We start from the raw sequence: 18,900 nt of genomic DNA on the forward strand, positions 1-18,900 counted from the left end.
TCGTCGGAATCGTGCCACCTCCTCGACTGTCATGTTCTCCTGATACCAAAGTCCAAAATTGGCGAAAAATTTCAACGAAAGTTCAAAAATTTGTTTGAAATTCCCGCAAAATTTCAACTCGTGGAAATTCCTAGAAATGACGTCATTTCTAAGAATCGTCGGAATCGTGCCACCTCCTCGACTGTCATGTTCTCCTGATACCAAAGTCCAAAATTGGCGAAAAATTTCGGCAAAAGTCCGAAAAATCCTGCCGAGTTTCAACTGGCGGAAATTCTTGGAAAATGACGTCATTTCCAAGAATCGGTGGAATCGTGCCACCTCCTCGACTATCATGTTCTCCTGATACCAAAGTCCGAAATTGACGATAAATTTCAACGAATGTTCAGAAATTTGTTTGAAATTCCCGCAAAATTTTAACTCGCGGAAATTCTTGGAAATGACGTCATTTCCAAGAATCGGCGGAATCATGCCACCTCCTCGACTGTCATGTTCTCCTGATACCAAAGTCCCAAAATCGGCGAAAAATTTTAGCAAAAGTTCCGAAATTGGTTTGAAATTCCCGCAAAATTTCAACTCGCAGAATCTCCTGGAAACGACGTAATTTCCAAGAATCGACAAAATCGTGCCACCTCCTCGACTATTATGTTCCCCCGATACCAAAGTTTCAAAATCGGCGAAAAATACGCTGCTTTGGCATCGAGAGAACGCGACGTTCGTACCGAAAAGTGTAGGGTATGAGTAAAAGAACGCTCGAATCTTTCGGTATTTGTACGATTTATTAACGCAAATTAATAACTTTTACACGTGTGAACGACAAACGACTCGTACAAATGTTTGCGCGATAACAAGCGTATCCACAGACGTTAACGTCGATGCACTTTGAAGTAGTTTGGAAGGCAGATGTTCGTCCTACGTTGTTTGGTCGTTGAAAGGTTTACGGTCGCGGTCAAGAGCCGAAGGCATCCTCTAGGCGAGTCGTGCATCCTCTTTGTCGTGCGCTGGACGATGACCGGCGACTTTGTTTCGCGTAGCTGTCGGGTGTCGGGTGTCGCGTCGCATCGTCCGCCGTGGAGTTGCTCGCGACTGGAATTAAACGAATCGATAAACATTTGGAACGCATCGAGGTTTAATTCGAATCCACGAGCTTCGAATTCTAACGCGGCGGAGAGTTACGTTCGAGAAACGATCCCGCGCGATCGATCGGATGGCATCGATAGCGTCGAAACGCGTCTCGATTCCGATCGTTGGAACGAGCGTCGCTCGGGACAGAGTCGAGCTCGATTCTCTCGATCGAGGAACCCTCTCTCGAACGATCATCCATACGCGTTTCGGTAATCGGGGCACAGCGTTCTCGCGTGCCGTCTTCGCGAAATTTCGGTCGTCGAACCTCGGGAATTCCGTCGTGTTCTCGTTCGGTGGTGCTCCTCCACTCCCACGCTTAGCTCTCGTCGATGGTAATTACCACCGTCAACCGAGGAGGTGAGACGTTCCGCGACCGACGCGGAATACCGATTCGGAGTAATTACCGTGACGAGGTCTGGGACCAATTTAACGTTCGATAACGAACCGTCGCGGGTCTTTGCCCGATCGAAACCCAAGCCAGCGTCGTTCGCCTCGTTAGTCCGAGTCCTCGCTATTCGAGGCGAGTCCGGCGTTGGATTCCGCAAATAGAAATCGATCGAGCCGGGCCTCCGCGACGCGCGATCCACCTTTCCTCGCGAATACAAGAACGGAGCGGTAGTGCCGCCTCGCGTTTCATTTTACCCGAGAATTTCGATTCCTCGCGGGGAATTTTAGAGCGCGCGAATGGGAAACGAGTCCGGTCGGATCGTTGGGATTCCTCTCGCGGAAGTCACGAGGCTCGAGCGTTCGAAAATGCGTCGTTTCCTTGTTTACGCGTCCTCGCGTCCCCGTAACGTCGAACCGGATCTCTCGAATAGGTCTGTCAAGGGGCCCGTCGAAGGTTCGGGTTCCACGAGTCGCCGAGAGACGGAGCGATCCGTCGGGCTCGTCAATTTCGTTCTCGAAATTCGTCCGCCCTCGCTGATGCTCGACAAACGCGCGAACGATCGAGTCGCTGTTTCGTTCGAGCTTCGCGATCAACGCGAGAAACCGATAGTTTCCAAGTCGGGGAAAGTTTTTCGAAAATAACCGACGACAAAGACGAGAAACTCTCGACGATGAGAAACGGTCTAGCGCGCGTCTCGCGTCGGTGACGTTTCGTTCGTACTTCGTCGGGGCGAGAAGACGATATCGATAATCGTCGGGAGTCATCGAAGGGGTGCACGGGTCGAGACGTCGGTATCGCCACCCTCTCCCTCCGTCGGGTTCGCGCGGGGGGTTATCCAGGCTTTTCGTATCGTATCTCCTCGCTCGTAGATCACCCCTGACAAGCGGAATCGGTATTTATGCTCGCGTCCTTGGAACCCCTCCGCTTATCCCGAAGCGCTTCGTTTCGCGGAGAAAGTCTTTCCTAGTGGAGGAGGTGTCGTTGGGTCTCGAGTTCCGTTTGCGAAATTCTCGAGGAAGCTGTTCGATCGGTCGCTGAGGGGAAGAAGGTCGCTCGAGCGAGCGTTCCGCTTCGCGAATGGAATTGGGTCGCGCGGTAGAGTCGGTGGGGTCCGTGCATTAATTGCTCGACGTCACCTAGTCCCCCTCTAGCCAGCACCGATCTTCCTTTCTCCGTAGGATGCACGCAGCCGCGCGCTACCTAGCTGTCTCTCGCGGCGGTACGCGACCCGCGGCTAGGGGGCGCGTATTCGATTCGACGCGACGAGAAATATTTCAACGTCGCGAGACACGCCGGCTGAAATTAGCGAAGGGCTCTCGGAGATTTCCTCGGCGTTAAATAAGAGGCAACGGTTGGCCGAACGCTCGCTCAACCGGGCCGCAGCCCGCCGCGTCCCCGTTATTTTCGAGTCGACGTCGACGCGCTCGCCTCGCTCGCCTCGCGAACTCCCCCGTGTCGCTCGACTCGAACGCTCGAGTAGGGGACCGAGAGAAACCGGAACGCGAGATCGGAGGGGGGCCGGTGGGAAAATTTATCGCGAGGAACTTTTTAGCCGACAAATCCCAGGGGTGGCGCGCTAGAAACTCACCCCTACCGCGGACCTCGAATCTTTCTTCTCGCGGTGAACCAACCGTTCGAATTTTATCCTCGTTCCTCTCGCGATTCGAGAAATATAACGAATCGAGCTTCTCGTCGCGTACGCGCGAACACGCGACGACCACCGATAATGATAACTATGTGACGGCGCTACCCACGCTTCCCACCAGAGGGAAACTCACCACCGACCGTTTCCCGCAAGTGTCCCGTACCAGCTCCGATCACTATATATATGATCCTTTACCGATCTTCCAATGTCACATGATCTACAAGGCAGGGCCTGCTAGGATGCCTTACCGAGTCCACTAGCAGTCCCGGGATGAAACGCTCTTCTCACCCCTTATACCTATTTCCCGCAACATACAGCCGCCAAAAGTATCCATCGCGTGGAATCGCGGCGCGGAAAGTAGCGCTCCCAACGACGGAAATTTCTCGAGTATCGGTTTTTCCGAAACGAACGACACGGTCCCTGCGGAAACTCGCGCGTAGCTTCGATACGGTCGTTCCGCGTTAAACGGGCGCGACGACGCGGGTAACCTTCTCTTCCGTCCCTTTGGAGACCCGAGCGACGAGAATCCTCCGCGCGATCGTCCGTAACTTCGACACCGTCGCTCGATCGAACGGTCGAGAAACGTCGCGATGCCCGATCGGGACCGCGCTCGACGTAATTACGCAAATGAATTCGAACAGTGGCGCAAGGGGGATGAAAAAAAAAAGAAGAAAAAAAAAGTATCAAACGACGACGATCCTGAGAGCCGGGCTGCAATTACTCGGCCGCGGATAAGGAGGAACAACGACGACGGGGGTAGTAGTAGTGGTATCGCGAAAGGGGAAACCGGCGAGCGAGAACGCGAGCGCGTTCTCCCGGAAAGCAGATCCTCCTCGTCCTCTGGGAAATACGTCTTGCTTCGCCGGTGGCGAGGAAATTTAATATCCGAATCGACGTTCGTGGACTCTGTTCACGGTCGACGGAAGCTCGTCCCGATTCGACCCGTCCGACCGACCCGTTCTTGCCCTCTCTCGAGCTTTCTCGAAAAATAAGCGCATTTTGGATTTTTTCTCAAATACCGTTCCTTTTTTTAGTCTCGTACGAAATTTGGAAAGACTCGTCCTCGATCGAACACAGAGTCCGTGTACGCGGGGCCGAAGCAGAGATTTCTTCCTGGGCCCTTCTTCTTCTTCTTCTTCTCTCCAATGGGACGCGCGACTCGTCGTTCTCGCTTTCCTCGAGGCGAGAGAATCGCATTTCCCGCGTTTCTCCCGTTGAGAAAAGTCTCCCCGACGAAGTTACGGGGTTTCGGTGATTACCCGACAAACGAAACGCGCGCCGGCTGAATCGAGCCGGCGTTAGCGGTAACGCGATACTCTTGATTGCGAGGATCCGCGGCCCTTTGCCGACCCAGAACGAGTTTTCCCGCGGTAATTTCCCCGACTCCGTCTCGACGCTCTCGGACGCTCTTTCTCTCTCTCTCTTCTCTCGTTTTCCCCGCAAACGTTCCCGAAACGGAATTCGACGAGGACGAAGAGGAAGTGGCGGAGGAAGGGTGGTCGGATAAAAGGGAACCGCGTTGTTCGAGCTTTTTTTCGATCGAGAGAGAGAGAGAGAGGGAGAGAAGCGGGCGGCTCGGACCGTTTTCGAGGATTTATCGCTCGCTGGGACCGGGAGCAGGTGTCTTCGGTACCGTGGAAAGAAACGACAGCTGGATATCGTTCCCGTTCTTCTCCGCGCCACTTTGGAGACTTTTTTCTACGAAACGTCGTCGTTCGTCCTCCGTCCGAGCCGAGGAGATTAAAACCGATCGAAATCGCTCTTTCTCGACAACTACTACTCTCTCTCTTAGCTCCTTGCGTTTCGGACGCGTCGAGAAAAGCTGCAATAGAGAAACGAACGAACGAAAATAGGAAACGCGATAGATCAGTGAACCTCCCTGGTTTACGCATCGGGACATTGGGAGATCGGTAAAGAATCGTATATATACCGATAGGAGATGGTACGAGAACTCGCGAGAAACGATCAGGGGTCGGTTTCCCTCTGGTGGCGAGAACGGAAGGTACCGCAACGGTTAATTTTTCCCGGAAGAAATGGAAAGTCGAGTCTAAGACTCGTCGAAATTCGAAAGCTTCGTTCGCTGAACGGTTCGCTCTCGTCCCGACGCCTCGTCTGGATTTACGCGAACGAGTCTCGCGGTCGGCGTGGCGGGCGCTCTCCGGCCAGGCGCGCTAATTTGTATTAATTTTAGACGCATATATATTCGAATTAGCGGCGAGACGCGGTCCGGTGGCTCGAGGCTCGGTGGCCCGTGGCTCGCGTCGTTTTTCGCGCATTCCAGGCCGGCTCGTCGGCGGAACGCGTCGCGTCGCGTCGCGTCGCGTCGCGTCGCGCGAGGACTTCATCGCGGGGACGAGATGTCGCGGGAAATCGCGTTAACGAGTGCGCTAACGAATCCGAGCGGTTCTCGTGCCGCGAAGCCACGCTCGATTAACATTTTCGCCGCGGTAATTTCGACTCGGGTGTACCTCGAGGATGGAGTATCTTATCCGCGAGAGAGTAGCTTCTTTCGGCGATTTGGCGGTAGGAGGATCGAGAAGCAGTCAACGACTCACAACGGTGTTCTCTGTCTGGTTTCAGATTCCCTTCGTTCCGGGTCCAGCGGTCGGCGGAACGTTCGCAATGGCCGTTCGTTTATGGTGAGTAGCCGTTGGGATGGAATTCGTCGCGAGCGATTTCGTCGTCCGGGTACAGAATCCCGCGGCGATGTACAGCCAACGAGGAGCGTTTCTTCCCTGGAAACGCGATCCCTAAATCATACCCGTCGCCCCGGGATCCTCGGCTATGCGTCTTCACCGGCTTGAATCCGAACTCTCTTAAATCCTTCTTATCCCGTGAATTATGCCGTCGCGAGAACGGCCTAACGAATTTCCTCGGCGGAGTTCGCGCGTGTTCGCGCGTGTTCGCGCGTGTTCGCGCTCGTAGAGCGAGTACGCCGGGTTGACGACGTCGCGCGACCGACAGGAGGACGAGACGCGGTGGTCGGCCAGCGGCGTACGCTTTGGAACCGATCCAACGGACGGTAGGAATGCTGGCTCCGGCGGCGGCGGCGGCGGCGGCGGCGGCGGCAGCGGCGGCAGCGGCGGCAGCGGCGGCAGCGGCCTCTTCGAGCGACAAGGGCGGGAAAACTCGGAGGAGCAAACCGGAGAACCGCTCGGGAACCGACGTCGACGTCCTTTTCTCGCCTCGCATCGCCTCGCTTCGCTTTCGTCGACTTACCCGTTGCCTCGCGCGAGACACCGTCGCCTAAATTACCGGGGTGTTAAGCTCCTATTAACGCGGACCGCGTCCACGCGCTCTAACGTATCGTTGCGTCAACGTCTCGCGTTACGAGCCGCGTAAGTCGTCGCGAGAAACTCGTACACCCTTCGAGATAACGATTCGCTCTCGCGGACCAACCGGAGAATTACACCGCGAGAATCGTACTCACGGTGTCGAACCCTCGATTCGTGTGTCTCTCCGCGCGGACTGGCGCAATTTCGCAACGGAAGAAACTTTTGCCCCGCATCCGACGATTACGCGGTACGGTACCGACGCAACGTTTCGAAAGATTTCCGCACCTGTGCAAACAGAACCGTTCCCGGAACCCGGTCACCGCCCGGTGACAAATGGTTTCGCGACGTCGGTAACGATTCTGTTTAGGACAACCACGTCGAAGGAATCAAAGTCCGTGGACGTTCTCGCGACGAGGTTTGGAGCGACAACGGTTCCTTCGATCGTCGGTTAGCGAGAGGAATCGATCTCGAATAAATCGCGGATCTTGTCGCGAGTTCGAGGTCTCCTTCCCGCGCGGACGAATTATAATTGCCATCTGGACGCGCACCTAGTTTCGAGGAAGTATTTCGAAAGATTTCGCACGTGGGTAAACAGAAGCGTTCTCGGAAGCCGGTGATCGGCCGGTGATAAACGATTTCGCGGTTCGGTGGGATTATTTCGGTTAACGACGAGGACGACGGGAATCTCGGTGCGTCTCGAAACCGCGAGGATCGCGCGATCGGTGGCAGGTGGCGAGCGGAAACGGGACGAGAGGACGGGAAGGTGGTCGGTCTCGGGTGATACGGCTGGTCTCGAGGATCGGGCGTCCGCGTCTGCGACGCTCGCTATAAATAATCGAGGGAATCCCGATTTCCAGGTAGCAGGAGAAATTGGCGTGCTCCGACGGAAAACACGAGCCGCGCGCGCTCCCCGTCCAACTATTCCCGCGTGTCTCCTCCTTCTCTAATTCTGGCGCGGCGCGGCACGGCGGACGCCGATTCTTTTTTCTTACCGCGGCCGAGAACGTCTGGCCGACTTTGCTCCAATTTCTATTCTTAACCGAGACGCCGAATCTTCGGAGGATCCGTTTCGCGATTCGTCGACGCCGTGTCCTACCGTCGTGGCGACCGTTCCTCGAACGCTGGATCGCGGAACTGGAACCGGAACATCGACATCGACCGATCCACCGCGGAAGAACCTCCCAGACCGCTCGTCGGTTTCGCGAACCCTCTCCGAGGCAGTTGTACGATCATCTCGGAGCCCTCGACGCCGAATCTTCGGAGGATCCGTTTCGCGATTCGTCGACGCCGTGTCCTACCGTCGTGGCGACCGTTCCTCGAACGCTGGATCGCGGAACTGGAACCGGAACATCGACATCGACCGCGGAAGAACCTCCCAGATCGCTCGTCGGTTTCGCGTACCCTCTCCGAGGCAATTGTACGATCATCTCGGAGCCCTCGACGCCGCGAGGTCTTCGAGAAACTTTCCAAGAGTTTCACGGCCTCGAGACCGATCGCGCGACCCTCGTCGCGGAAAAATGGAAGAAAGAGGGACCGCTTCTCCGCGGTCGCGTTCTTCGAAAGGGTGAGAGTCCGGACGACCCGTATTACCACCGCGCGAAAAGGGACAGGGGTTGGGGGCTTGGCGAGTTCTCTTCGCTCGTCCCTCGAGCTTTTTCGACGATTTGCGCTCGCCTTTTGATACGTCCGCCTGCGCGACGCTACTTTCTTCCCTCGTATCCGCCGCTCTTCGCGGAAACCTCGCGAACCGTTCCGGCTCCTCCCAGAAGAGTTTCGGTGGCTTTGGCGAGCCAGCTTCTTACGCTCGAGACCGCTCGAGGGTTCCGTGCGCGAGACCGTGTCCTTTGAACGAGCATCGCGATACCCGAAACCCTCCCGGCGAGACGCGAGAACATCGCGTACGAACACCGACCGCGAGCGTTGCGTGAACACCCTCGTGGGGAATCTGAGGGTGGTTTTTCAGATAAAAAAAAAAGCCTTCTCGTCAACGGACCAAGAATTTCATCCGAGCGACCATTTGCGCGCAACGTGTAACGGACTTCGTCGATCGAATCGTAATTTCAGCGGAGTCGTTTCGATCGTCGCTTGTACCTAGTTCGAAATTCTTCTTCCAAGGGCCGGATCGTGGAACAGGATTTGCGGGAAAGGTTGGACGATTTTCCAGGGAACGTCGGTTTCCTCGAGGCTTCCTCTCGCTGTTATCGATGTTCGCCGACCCTCTCGACGACACCGAGAATCCTGCTGCGGTAGTTTGCGCGCGAACTTCTGCGCCGCGCGTCGCAGTAACTTCGAGAACGTGTGCGCGTTTCGTCCGTGAAATACACTCGCGACGCTCGCGTTACGATCGAAAGAAACGAGACGACGATCAGTTACGCGTATTTTCTCGTCGCGTTTCGCGTCATAGACGTCTCCATAGATAATTTTCCAGCGGTCTCGAGGTCGATATCGTCCCCGCGCGACGTTTACCTTCCCCGAGCCACGATTCGGCTCGTTTCGCACGGTTTCCCGCGGAGATCGTGAAACGGGACGATTCGTTGGTCGTTCACGCGTTCACCTTTGACTAATATCTTCGTCGATGCGAGTACGTTGTATCAGGTCGCGTACGTTTCGCAAAGTAAACTTCTTTCGACTATCTCGAGGCGTTTCGAGCGACGAGGTTAGGTTTTTCGGGCACGGGTTGCTCGGTACGGACGGTCCTTTATTTTCCCGGACATCGATTTTCCACGGTCGCGTGGAAGTAAAAGGAAACCCAAGGTGCGTCGACTTTCGTCGGTCGTTTCGCTCGAGACCGTATCTCTGCCGTCTCGGGTCCCGTTGAGCGCCTCTATCGTCCCGACGCGTTTTCGTTCGTCGTAATAAGCCATTGATCCCGAGGGCTGCCGGCGAGACAAAACGCGAGGGGAGAAAGTCGCGCGTGTCGCGCGACCTTGACTGCCTCCGCTCCCACGAGTCGGCCCCGGCCCCGGCCCCCGAGGTTTTGCCGCCTCCGATGCGCTGATCCGTCTCGTCTTGGCGCGCGATCGCGCGTTATTTCTCCCCGAGTGGTTCCATTTTTACACCGAGTCGCGAGATCCTGAACCGACGCCAAACGCGGATCGGTGAATGGGACGAGCGCGGGCCTTTTCCGACGCTCGGCCGAAACTTTCGCGCTCTTCGCGAACCGTGGACCGTCTCGAGCGAAAATCGAGCAAAAATCGAGGGGAGAAGCGCCATCCTCGAAACGACGACGCGTTCCGACGATTTTTCGAGAGTTTCGGGGTTCCCGGGCGTCGCGATGCGTGGACCGTCTCGAGCTAAAATCGAGCGAAAATCGAGTAAAAATCGAGGAGAGAAGCGTCACCTTTGAAACGACAACGCGCTCCAACGATTTTTCGAAAGTTTCGAGGTTTCCGGTCGTCGCGACCCGTGGACCGTCTCGAGCGAAAATCGAGCGAAAATCGAGCAAAAATCGAGGAGAGAAGCGTAACTCTCGAACCGACGACGCGCTCCGACGATTTTCCGAGAGTTTCGAGGTTCCCGGGCGTCGCGACTCGATCCCCGTAGGTTTCCCGTTTCTCCGGTACGGGGCGAGCGTTACTCGATAGGGAGGATTTACGAGAATTGTTGTTTCGTTTTGTCGCAGACGAATCCGGCGCGCGTGAGAACTGAGCAGCGGAGGCGGCGTCCGGAAGCGGGCAGAGACGCGAGCAGTCCCGTGCTCGTGGCTCTCGACGGAGAAGGGAAGAGGGTACAGCCTCGATCTTATTTCGGCCGGGCGCTCCCGATCTCGCGTCCAAAGTGGCTAAGAGCGTAAGTCCTCGTCGCGTGCACCAGGAGTGCTCGAGCGGGGGGGAGGTGCAGGTACAGGTGCAGCAGGAGAGACGAGCACCGAGGCGCATGCCTTACCTGGGGCCTGATATGACAACCCGGCTGTCCGCCATGTTCTACACGGTCGAAGTCGGGGACACCAGGTTCACCATTCTCAAGCGGTACCAGAACCTGAAGCCGATCGGCTCGGGTGCACAGGGAATCGTCTGGTGAGTCTTTCTCGCGATCGATCTCCTACCGATCGGACCTACTCGAAATCGAGAGCGATACGAAATCATCGTTACCGCGTTTACGCGCGCGCACGTACGGCTCGAGTCGACCGGAAGACCGAGAACGGATCCAACCGACCCCGTCGATCGATCGGGAGACACTTCGGGCAACGGTTCTTATCGACTCACCCTGCGTAGAACGCGATACATTGGCCGCGAAAACAACATCGACGCGTCGAACTCGAACGAACCACGGGGTTCGAAAGTCGCGGGACGCTGAGATCGGCCGGCGAAAACGGGGAAAGGGTAATCGTGTTCCGGGCGGGTCTCGCGAGAGAAAAGAACACCGCGAAGAGCGTGGACGGTGCCGCGGGTGTTTCGAATTCGATTATTCCATGGCGCACGGACATTACGGTATTTGCATCCCGTAACCTTCCCGGGAATCTTCGAATCCCGATACCCGAGACCCCCCTCGAGGAACGCAATTTAAGTTTCGTCGTTGGAGAAAAAGTACGTCGGCTTTTTTCATCGTGGCCCGCGAGAAAAAGGAGCGCGCCGCCGCGAATTATTCATGGATTTCGCGGTGGCGCGATTCCGCGAACGATCCGCTGAAAATCGACGAGCTCGCGCCCCTTCGTCCCGAAGCGATCGGGGAACCGCGATTGGAACGCGGAAGGAAGACCGGAAGGTGTTCAGGGTCGCTCACCCTCCCTCCCTTCCTCTCTGGCCAGCTACCCTCCGGCTCGCTCGCTCTCTCGATCGATCTCGAATCGTCCTTTGCGTGTGTGTTGCAGCGCGGCGTACGACACGGTCACCGCGCAAAATGTGGCGATCAAGAAGCTCTCCAGACCTTTTCAAAACGTCACCCACGCGAAGAGGGCCTACAGGGAATTCAAGCTCATGAAGCTGGTCAACCACAAAAACGTGAGTCGTCCACAGATCTCTTTACGACGCAACCTTCTCCCTCCGCGACGAAAGTTTTCTTTCCTGTACTCGGAATCGTTTCTCCCGCAGATTATCGGTCTTCTGAACGCGTTCACGCCGCAACGGTCGTTGGACGAGTTTCAAGACGTCTACTTGGTGATGGAGCTTATGGACGCGAACCTGTGCCAGGTGATCCAGATGGATCTGGATCACGAGCGCATGTCTTACCTTCTCTACCAGATGCTCTGCGGCATCAAGCACTTGCACTCCGCCGGTATCATTCACAGGGTGAGTCGATCGGGTCTCGTCGAACGATTCGTCGCCAAACTAACCTCTTTTGTTTTTCCATCGCTCGGTAGGATTTGAAGCCGAGCAATATCGTCGTCAAGTCGGACTGCACGTTGAAGATTCTCGACTTCGGTCTGGCGAGGACCGCCGGGACGACGTTCATGATGACCCCGTACGTGGTGACGCGGTATTATCGAGCACCGGAGGTAAGCCACTCGGTCGATGTTTTTCCACCGTCTATGGAACGTATTTTTCAACGTCGATTGGCGGTGTTTCGAACAGGTGATCTTGGGCATGGGGTACAAGGAGAACGTGGACATCTGGTCGGTCGGATGCATCATGGGCGAGATGATTCGGGGCGGTGTGTTGTTTCCCGGTACCGATCACATCGACCAGTGGAACAAAATAATCGGTAGGCGAGAACCTCGATTCCGAGTTCTCGATTCCCCCTCCGTCCCGGTATTCCTCTTCGTTCGCGCGATAAAGCGACCGACTCGGTTTTGCAGAACAACTGGGAACACCGGCGCAGGAATTTATGCTGCGGCTGCAGCCAACCGTGAGGAACTACGTGGAGAACAGGCCGCGATACCCGGGATATCCGTTCGACAGGCTATTCCCGGACGTTCTGTTTCCCTCGGACTCTTCGGAGCACAATAGATTGAAAGGTGAGTGGGTCAGCGGAGTCGTCGGCCCTCGGACGGAATCGATCGAGTCGCGGAAACCGCTTACGGTAATCGGCGCGTTGCCCGAAACTCGACGGAATCGATCGATCGTTCACGCGCGCGATTACGTTTCTCCTCGACGACGAGACTGGACGCTTTAGCTTCGCTTCGCAAAAAGGAACTTTTTTATCAATCCGTGGCCACTTTGCGCATCGAAGGCAGCGATCTTTCGATCCGTGCGGTCGATTCGCGAATTACCGATCGATCGGCGCGAGAACCGCGCGTTTGCGTTCCGCATCGTTTCTCTGGTTTTCTTCCGTTCCGTTTTCCAGCCAGCCAAGCCAGGGATCTATTGTCGCGCATGCTCGTCATCGACCCCGAGCGACGCATCTCCGTCGACGAAGCTTTGCTGCACAATTACATAAACGTGTGGTACGACGAGGGCGAAGTGAATGCCGTAAGTGTCGTCGATCCATCCCCGTGGTTAATCCCGTTACTACTACCCCCCACCTTCGGTTCCCTTTGCGTTTCCGGGTTCCCTGGACGATCGTCGCGACCTCGACGGCCGTGGAACGTCGGGGTGGTCGACGATCGTCGAACCAACGAATCCGAGTCGAATAGTCGTTCGAATCGTCGAAGCTGGTTGCAAACCGAAACGACCTCTGTTGCAGCCCGCGCCAGGCCCCTACGATCACAGCGTGGACGAGAGGGAGCACACGGTGGACCAGTGGAAGGAGCTGATCTACCAGGAGGTGATGGAGTACGAGACGAGCCACAATCCCGCGACGGTGGCTCAGACGTCGGAGAGCGCCGGCTCCCGGTAGACACGGGGCGACTCTTCGCCAGCTTTCTCGCCGAGGACGCGCCTAGACTGTCCGATCTATCGTATAAATATCGCGGGAAATGTAAAGAGGGGAAGCGACGAATAGACACCCGTTTCACGTCCATTGGAAGAGAGACGCGCGTCGAACGAAGCGCGCGCCGTTTTCGGTTCGGGACGAAGAGGAAGAGAACGGGCGAAGGGTGACGGGCGAGGGGCGAGGGGAAAAGAGACGAACGTAAAACGAGAAAATGTCGAGGATGCGAGAGAGAAAAAACGAGAGAAAGAGAGAACGTGCGAGCGAGCGAGAGAGAGAGAGAGAGAGAGAGAGAAAGAACGAACGAACGAGTGAGAGAAAGAGCGAGATGCGCCGCTGCCGCTGCCGCTGCTCCGTCGATTTTTCGAGAAGAGAAGAGAAATCGGCATCGAGGGAGCGCACCCGACTCCGGTTGTTCCGATCGCGTCGCGTCGTCCGCGCGGACGTACCAGGCATAACGAGCGCGCGTCTGCGAGCAACACGCGACTAACTATAATATGTATAAATATATTCTCCCGTAACCAAAGTATAGACGCGATTCCGAGCGACACACGCCCGACGTTCGTCGTTGTTTTTTTACTCGATCTTCTTGCTCCTTCTTCGCGCGGGGAAACCGCGCGCGCGTTCGATCGTGTTTCGCGACGAAACGTTCTTCCCCGCGATCGAGCTTACACCCGGGAATGGAATAAAAGAAACGAACGCTTCGCCGTTTATTCGCGAGCGCTCCCGATTCGCCCCCCGAATCGCCCCCAACCCCCCCCCCCCCCCCCAAAACCACCACCAGCGAAACGAGAACGTTCCAAGCCGCTTTTTTTCCCCACTTTTTCCCGACTCTCTTCCGTTTCGTTCAATTTCGAAGCCGTCTCCGCGGAGCATCGCGATCGCGACGCGATCGAACCGAACGGGCCGACAGAGTCGCTCTCTTTCGTCTTTTCGTTTTTTCTTTTTTTTTTCCTTTGGATAACGAGGATCGGTCGTCGATAAACTGCCCGAACGACGACGACGACGACTACTACTACGACGACGACGACGACGACGACGACTATTACGACGACGACGACGATAACGATGACTCCACCGACTCGTCGCGCGTCTTTTACATTACTGCCACCGATCGTCGAACAACTCAGCCTTTCTCTCTCCACCCACCCTTCGATCGCGCGTAACTTCTTGTCCGGCGATCGATCCGCGATGTCTCGTCGAAGACGTCGCCCCGAACTCGAAGAAGCGTCCTTTTTGCGTCCCTGCGCGCCCAATATCTATTTTTCGTATCGTCCTTGGAACTCGGGAACAAATCCGCGATTAAGAGAAACATAAAGAAGAAAAAGAAGACGAAGAAGAAGAAGAAGAAGAGGAAGAAGAAACGAAAACTGGCGAGAGACGGAGACGAGTAATCGCGGCGCGAGGCAAACGCGTGGTAAACGATGCTCGCGCGCCCCGCTTTCGAACGATTCGCGAAGCAACAACGATCCTCTCTCGGTTCTCCGCAGCTTGCGCGCATTTTCCTTTCCTTCTCGACGCGGATCGTCGCCGCGCGACGATGCGTCGTCGAACGAAGCGAAACAAAGAATACGAGATAAATACAAACAAATAAATAAACAAACACAATTTTGTACGTAATACCCGAAAAAGCGTCCGACATACAGGGTGTCGCGGATAGAAGAGCTTTGCGCGCCGGTTCCCGTTTCGAAGCCCGAATTTTTCCATTTTTCTCGCGACGACGACGCGCCGTTTTAAATCGTCGAGCGATTCGAATATTGTGTATTTTTATATCATGCAAACTCCGTGTATTTGCGCGTGCTTTTTGTCGAATCGTTTTCGCGCGCTCGTACAGCCGCCGATAATTTTCTATCGCTAACTTTGTAAGATTGGGGGTACACCGCGTTTAAATCCACGAACAATTGCAAATCCCAGGGGGAAATACACGCAGAGGAACGAAGAGGAAACGAAAACGAATAGAAGAGGGAAAAAGAAAAGACGAGAATGGAGGGTGAAAAACGATAAAAAAAAAAAAAGAAAAAAAAACAAAATACAAACAAAATAAGAACGCATGAAACGACGACGATGAAATCGCAAAAAAAAGGAGAAACGATCGCGAGCGGAGGGATCTCCGGCGATCGAGTCGAGTTCGCGATGGCGAACGAGCAACGTTCGTGTGGCGCGAGATCACCGAAGATTTCTTCGAAAACCGACGATCCTCTCGAGTATCTCGCGACGACGCGAGTCGCCCGGTTCGTGCTCGTCGATCGTGTCTTTTAGCTAGTTAGTTCGTTAGGTAAAGAACTCGTTCTTTTCGTGCAATCGCGCGCGATTCGTCGTGCCGTTCGCGCGACGACGGACGACGGACGCGGCAAGGAGAAAAAAAGAAATGAAAAAAAAAACTAGAGAACGTATTAATGTGTAATCGCGTACGCGCGCAAAACGCTGTTGTTCCGTGTTTCGTGGAATACTTTTCTCGCTGTCGACGGACAAACCGGCAATCATTTTTTCGCGGAGCTCGTAGCGCAACGTTTCGACAACGAACGTACCGTGCGCACGCGCGCTCGCTATTTCGTTCGTTCGACGTTCGCTTCGTTTCTCGCTCGTCGCTCGAACAACGTTCCCGCGTGCGCACGACGTTCTTCGCTCCTCGACGTTACGCGTGCGCGTCTTTTTTCTTTTTTCTTTCTTTATTTCTTTTTTTTTTTTTCTTCTTTCTTTTCATCGTTTACGTTCCGGATACACGTGGAAACCACGAGAGAGCGTCGTCTATTTCCGAAGGAACGTACATTTTTAACGTTAAGCTCGAACAAAAACGGAATGCGCGTTATTCCAAAGTGAACACACACGTTTGTGGCAATATCTGTACAGTAGCCGAACAAAGTATAACGGGAGACTGAACGACGTTCGTTTCGACGACAATGACAACGACAGTGACAGTGACGATGACTACACGGTGACCACAGTGACGAGAACAAAGACGACTAAGATTACATTGGTGATTATTATTATTATTATTATTATTATTATTATTATTATTATTATTATTATTATTACTACTATTATTATTATTATTATTATTATTACTACTATTAGTACTACTACTAATAATAATACTATTATTATTATTATTATTCTGTTTATTATTATTACTATTATTATTATTATTAATATTAATATTATACGAATTATTGTATTTATTACGGTTTACTACGAATCGAGGTATAGACGATCGTGAGAGAACAGTGAACAATTGTAATGTAAACGTTGAATTTTTATTTTCCACGACGATAGTTATGTGAATATATTGCTACAGTCCGATCCAAATAATCAAGCTTTTGTAACACTAATTATAATAAAGCAACGGTGATACTGCTAATCGCGTAATTGTATCGCACACGGTGATTCGGTACACGAGCGGTGCGGAGGGTAGGGTAGCGCGGCACCACGGACGGGGAGAAGCGCGCCAAAAATCTTTACAAATTCGTGCGACGTAGATCGTACTTAACGAAGACAGCGAAACAATGATTCCGTTCTCTCGTGTTTGTTTCCGGTCGCTTTCGTCGCCCTCGAGCCGCCGCGAACGTTAATATTTCCCTCTTCGCGAAGCGAACTCGCGCTCGTCGTGCGCTTCGCTTACTCGGGGGCCGCGTTCGAGCGTTGATTCACGCGCCGAACAGATCGAAATCGCGAGCGGGTACTCGCTGGTGCGCGACCTCGAGCGAACGGAGCGACCGATAAGAGAACTAACTCACTATTTTTCCACGCGTTCCACGCGCAAAAGCCTCCCCTTCTTCGCACAGCGAACGCGCCAAGATAAAGGTATAAATAAAAGAGAAAACGACAAAAAAAAAGAAGAATAATAATAATAATAAACAAAAGAAAAGGACTCGGTGTACCCGTGATTCCTTTGTAATTTCGTCCAGCTCCTCGAGCCAAAAGCACAATATTACTCTCGACGCGCTTTCGAGACACCGAAACACGCTCGCGAGCTTTCCTTCTTCTCGTTAAAAAAATTAAAAAAAAAAAAAGAAATCTCCTATTTCTACACGTATATGGGATGGGTGGGTGGGTGGGGTTAGGGGGAGTACGGGCCCCCGTAGCACGGTATCAACGGTGCGACAACGAGAGTTATCCACAGAGATCGTCGCGTATTCGCGCTCCGGTTTTGTCGCGATTCTCTTTCCGCGGTCGGAATTTCTAAAGATTTTTGGGTATACGCTCGAAACAGAGAAACGAAAGAAAAGAGAAAAGAATAAAAAAAGATACCCGGACGAAGCGATACACTTGTTATCGGTAAACGCCGTAGATATACATATATTGGTAGGCGGAACGGAAACGAGATCGCCAGGCTTCGGCCGTACGGCGTCTCCTCGCGTCGCGACGTCGAGACGTCGCGGTCACGGTCACGGTCGTCGTTTTAACCGCGGTAATGAATTATAATAATAAGGAATAAATAAAACGAAAAAGTGGACGAAGAACGGATCGCGAGAACGCGGCGAGCTCCACGTCGAGCACGCGTTCTCGCGTTTCGTTCCTAGCAACCGAGAGAACGAATCGTAGTAGCCGTAAACGCTAATGATTAAACGTGGTTAACGATTAACGATAATAACGATAGCAATAGCAATTATAGATCGTAACGATGGTAGTGCGCAGCGAAACTAACGAGAATTCATCAAACACCGGTAACAATTTGTCGCGTGGCCGTAGGAACGAAGATATCGGGTGGAGCCCCGTTCCTCGGACGAAAACGAAACGAAAAAAAAAAAGAAAAAAAAGAAAAAGAAACAAACGAACAAACGAAAAGAAACAAAGGGAGACGAGAAACGAGCAGCGAATTCAACGATATCGAGAACACGGAGAGCGAGACGCGAGACTTTACGACGTCCCGATGTTTTCCTACGCGGAAACACGACGACGACGAGCTGAGACGACCCACCTTTGGAACGCGCAATATCGGTGCAACGAGACAACCGGAACGAACAAAAGTCGAACTAAAATATCAGCCGACGAAAAGGAAAATTGTAATAATAATAATAATAAGAAGAATGAATAATGAATAATAAATAATAATAATAATAATGATATTAATCTAAGAATAATAATGCTAATGATAATAATAAATATAATTAACGGTAATACTAACATTAATATTAATACTATTAATAATACTAACGCTAACGATACTACTAACACTACTAATTAACGATAAACGAGAAAAAAAAATAATGAAAAATAGTAATAATAATATTAATAATAATAATAATAATAATAATATTAACGATATTAATAATAATCGTGTCCATGCCTGTCGTGAAGGGAAAACGAAGCATAAAATAACCGGGTACCTTCAAAGTGACGTGCCTTTGAGACTCTTCGAAGCGAAACGATCGGGGTCCGTGTCGTTGGCCTTCGTACTTGCTCGCGAAGACAGACAGACGCTTGCCGTGTCCGTATTGCGCGTTTTCAAGGAAACAAGAACGAAATATCAACGACGAAAACACACATCCACACGCATTTCACATATATACACACACGCACGCACACATACATGCACAGAGAGAGCCGACCAGCCAGGTGATCCGCGGACGATCTCGATCGTCCTCTCTCGATCGTCGTACGTCGCGCGAAAGCCTTGCGATCAACGTTGCGTTTCCCAGCGATATCGCGCTATAAAACATAGAATATGTAAAAAAGATTTAAAAAAGAGAAAAAAATGAACGGGGCGGGGGGATCGTAGAAGC

General features: G+C 53.2%; 2 protein-coding genes across 3 annotated transcripts in view; both read left to right on the forward strand.

The window, feature by feature from the left end:
* Positions 1 to 10,223, forward strand: part of LOC143143605 (uncharacterized) — an 85,318-nt gene extending 75,095 nt beyond the window's left edge. For both annotated transcript variants that reach the window (XM_076305025.1, XM_076305026.1), the window contains 2 exons: positions 5,736 to 5,794; positions 10,053 to 10,223. In XM_076305025.1, coding sequence (XP_076161140.1) covers positions 5,736 to 5,794; positions 10,053 to 10,223 — 230 coding nt within the window. The remainder of the gene's footprint in view (positions 1 to 5,735; positions 5,795 to 10,052) is intronic.
* Positions 10,224 to 10,306: 83 nt separating this feature from the next.
* Positions 10,307 to 17,209, forward strand: Bsk (mitogen-activated protein kinase dJNK). Its single transcript, XM_076305024.1, has 8 exons — positions 10,307 to 10,446; positions 11,241 to 11,370; positions 11,461 to 11,658; positions 11,730 to 11,864; positions 11,941 to 12,070; positions 12,165 to 12,323; positions 12,653 to 12,777; positions 12,992 to 17,209. The coding sequence occupies exons 1-8, from the start codon at positions 10,307 to 10,309 to the stop codon at positions 13,142 to 13,144; spliced, it is 1,170 nt and encodes a 389-aa protein (XP_076161139.1). The 3' UTR covers positions 13,145 to 17,209.
* The last annotated feature ends 1,691 nt before the right edge of the window (positions 17,210 to 18,900 follow it).

Source organism: Ptiloglossa arizonensis, chromosome 2 (genome assembly GCF_051014685.1).
Source record: "Ptiloglossa arizonensis isolate GNS036 chromosome 2, iyPtiAriz1_principal, whole genome shotgun sequence".
NCBI lineage: Eukaryota > Metazoa > Arthropoda > Insecta > Hymenoptera > Colletidae > Ptiloglossa > Ptiloglossa arizonensis.

Bases quoted from the DNA above. Each gene is read 5' to 3' on its own strand.
- Bsk (XM_076305024.1), top strand. From the start codon at position 10,307: ATGCCTTACCTGGGGCCTGATATGACAACCCGGCTGTCCGCCATGTTC. The intron at 10,447-11,240 runs GTGAGTCTTTCT...TGTGTGTTGCAG, and splicing joins GGTGCACAGGGAATCGTCTG to CGCGGCGTACGACACGGTCA. The intron at 12,071-12,164 runs GTAGGCGAGAAC...TCGGTTTTGCAG, and splicing joins CCAGTGGAACAAAATAATCG to AACAACTGGGAACACCGGCG.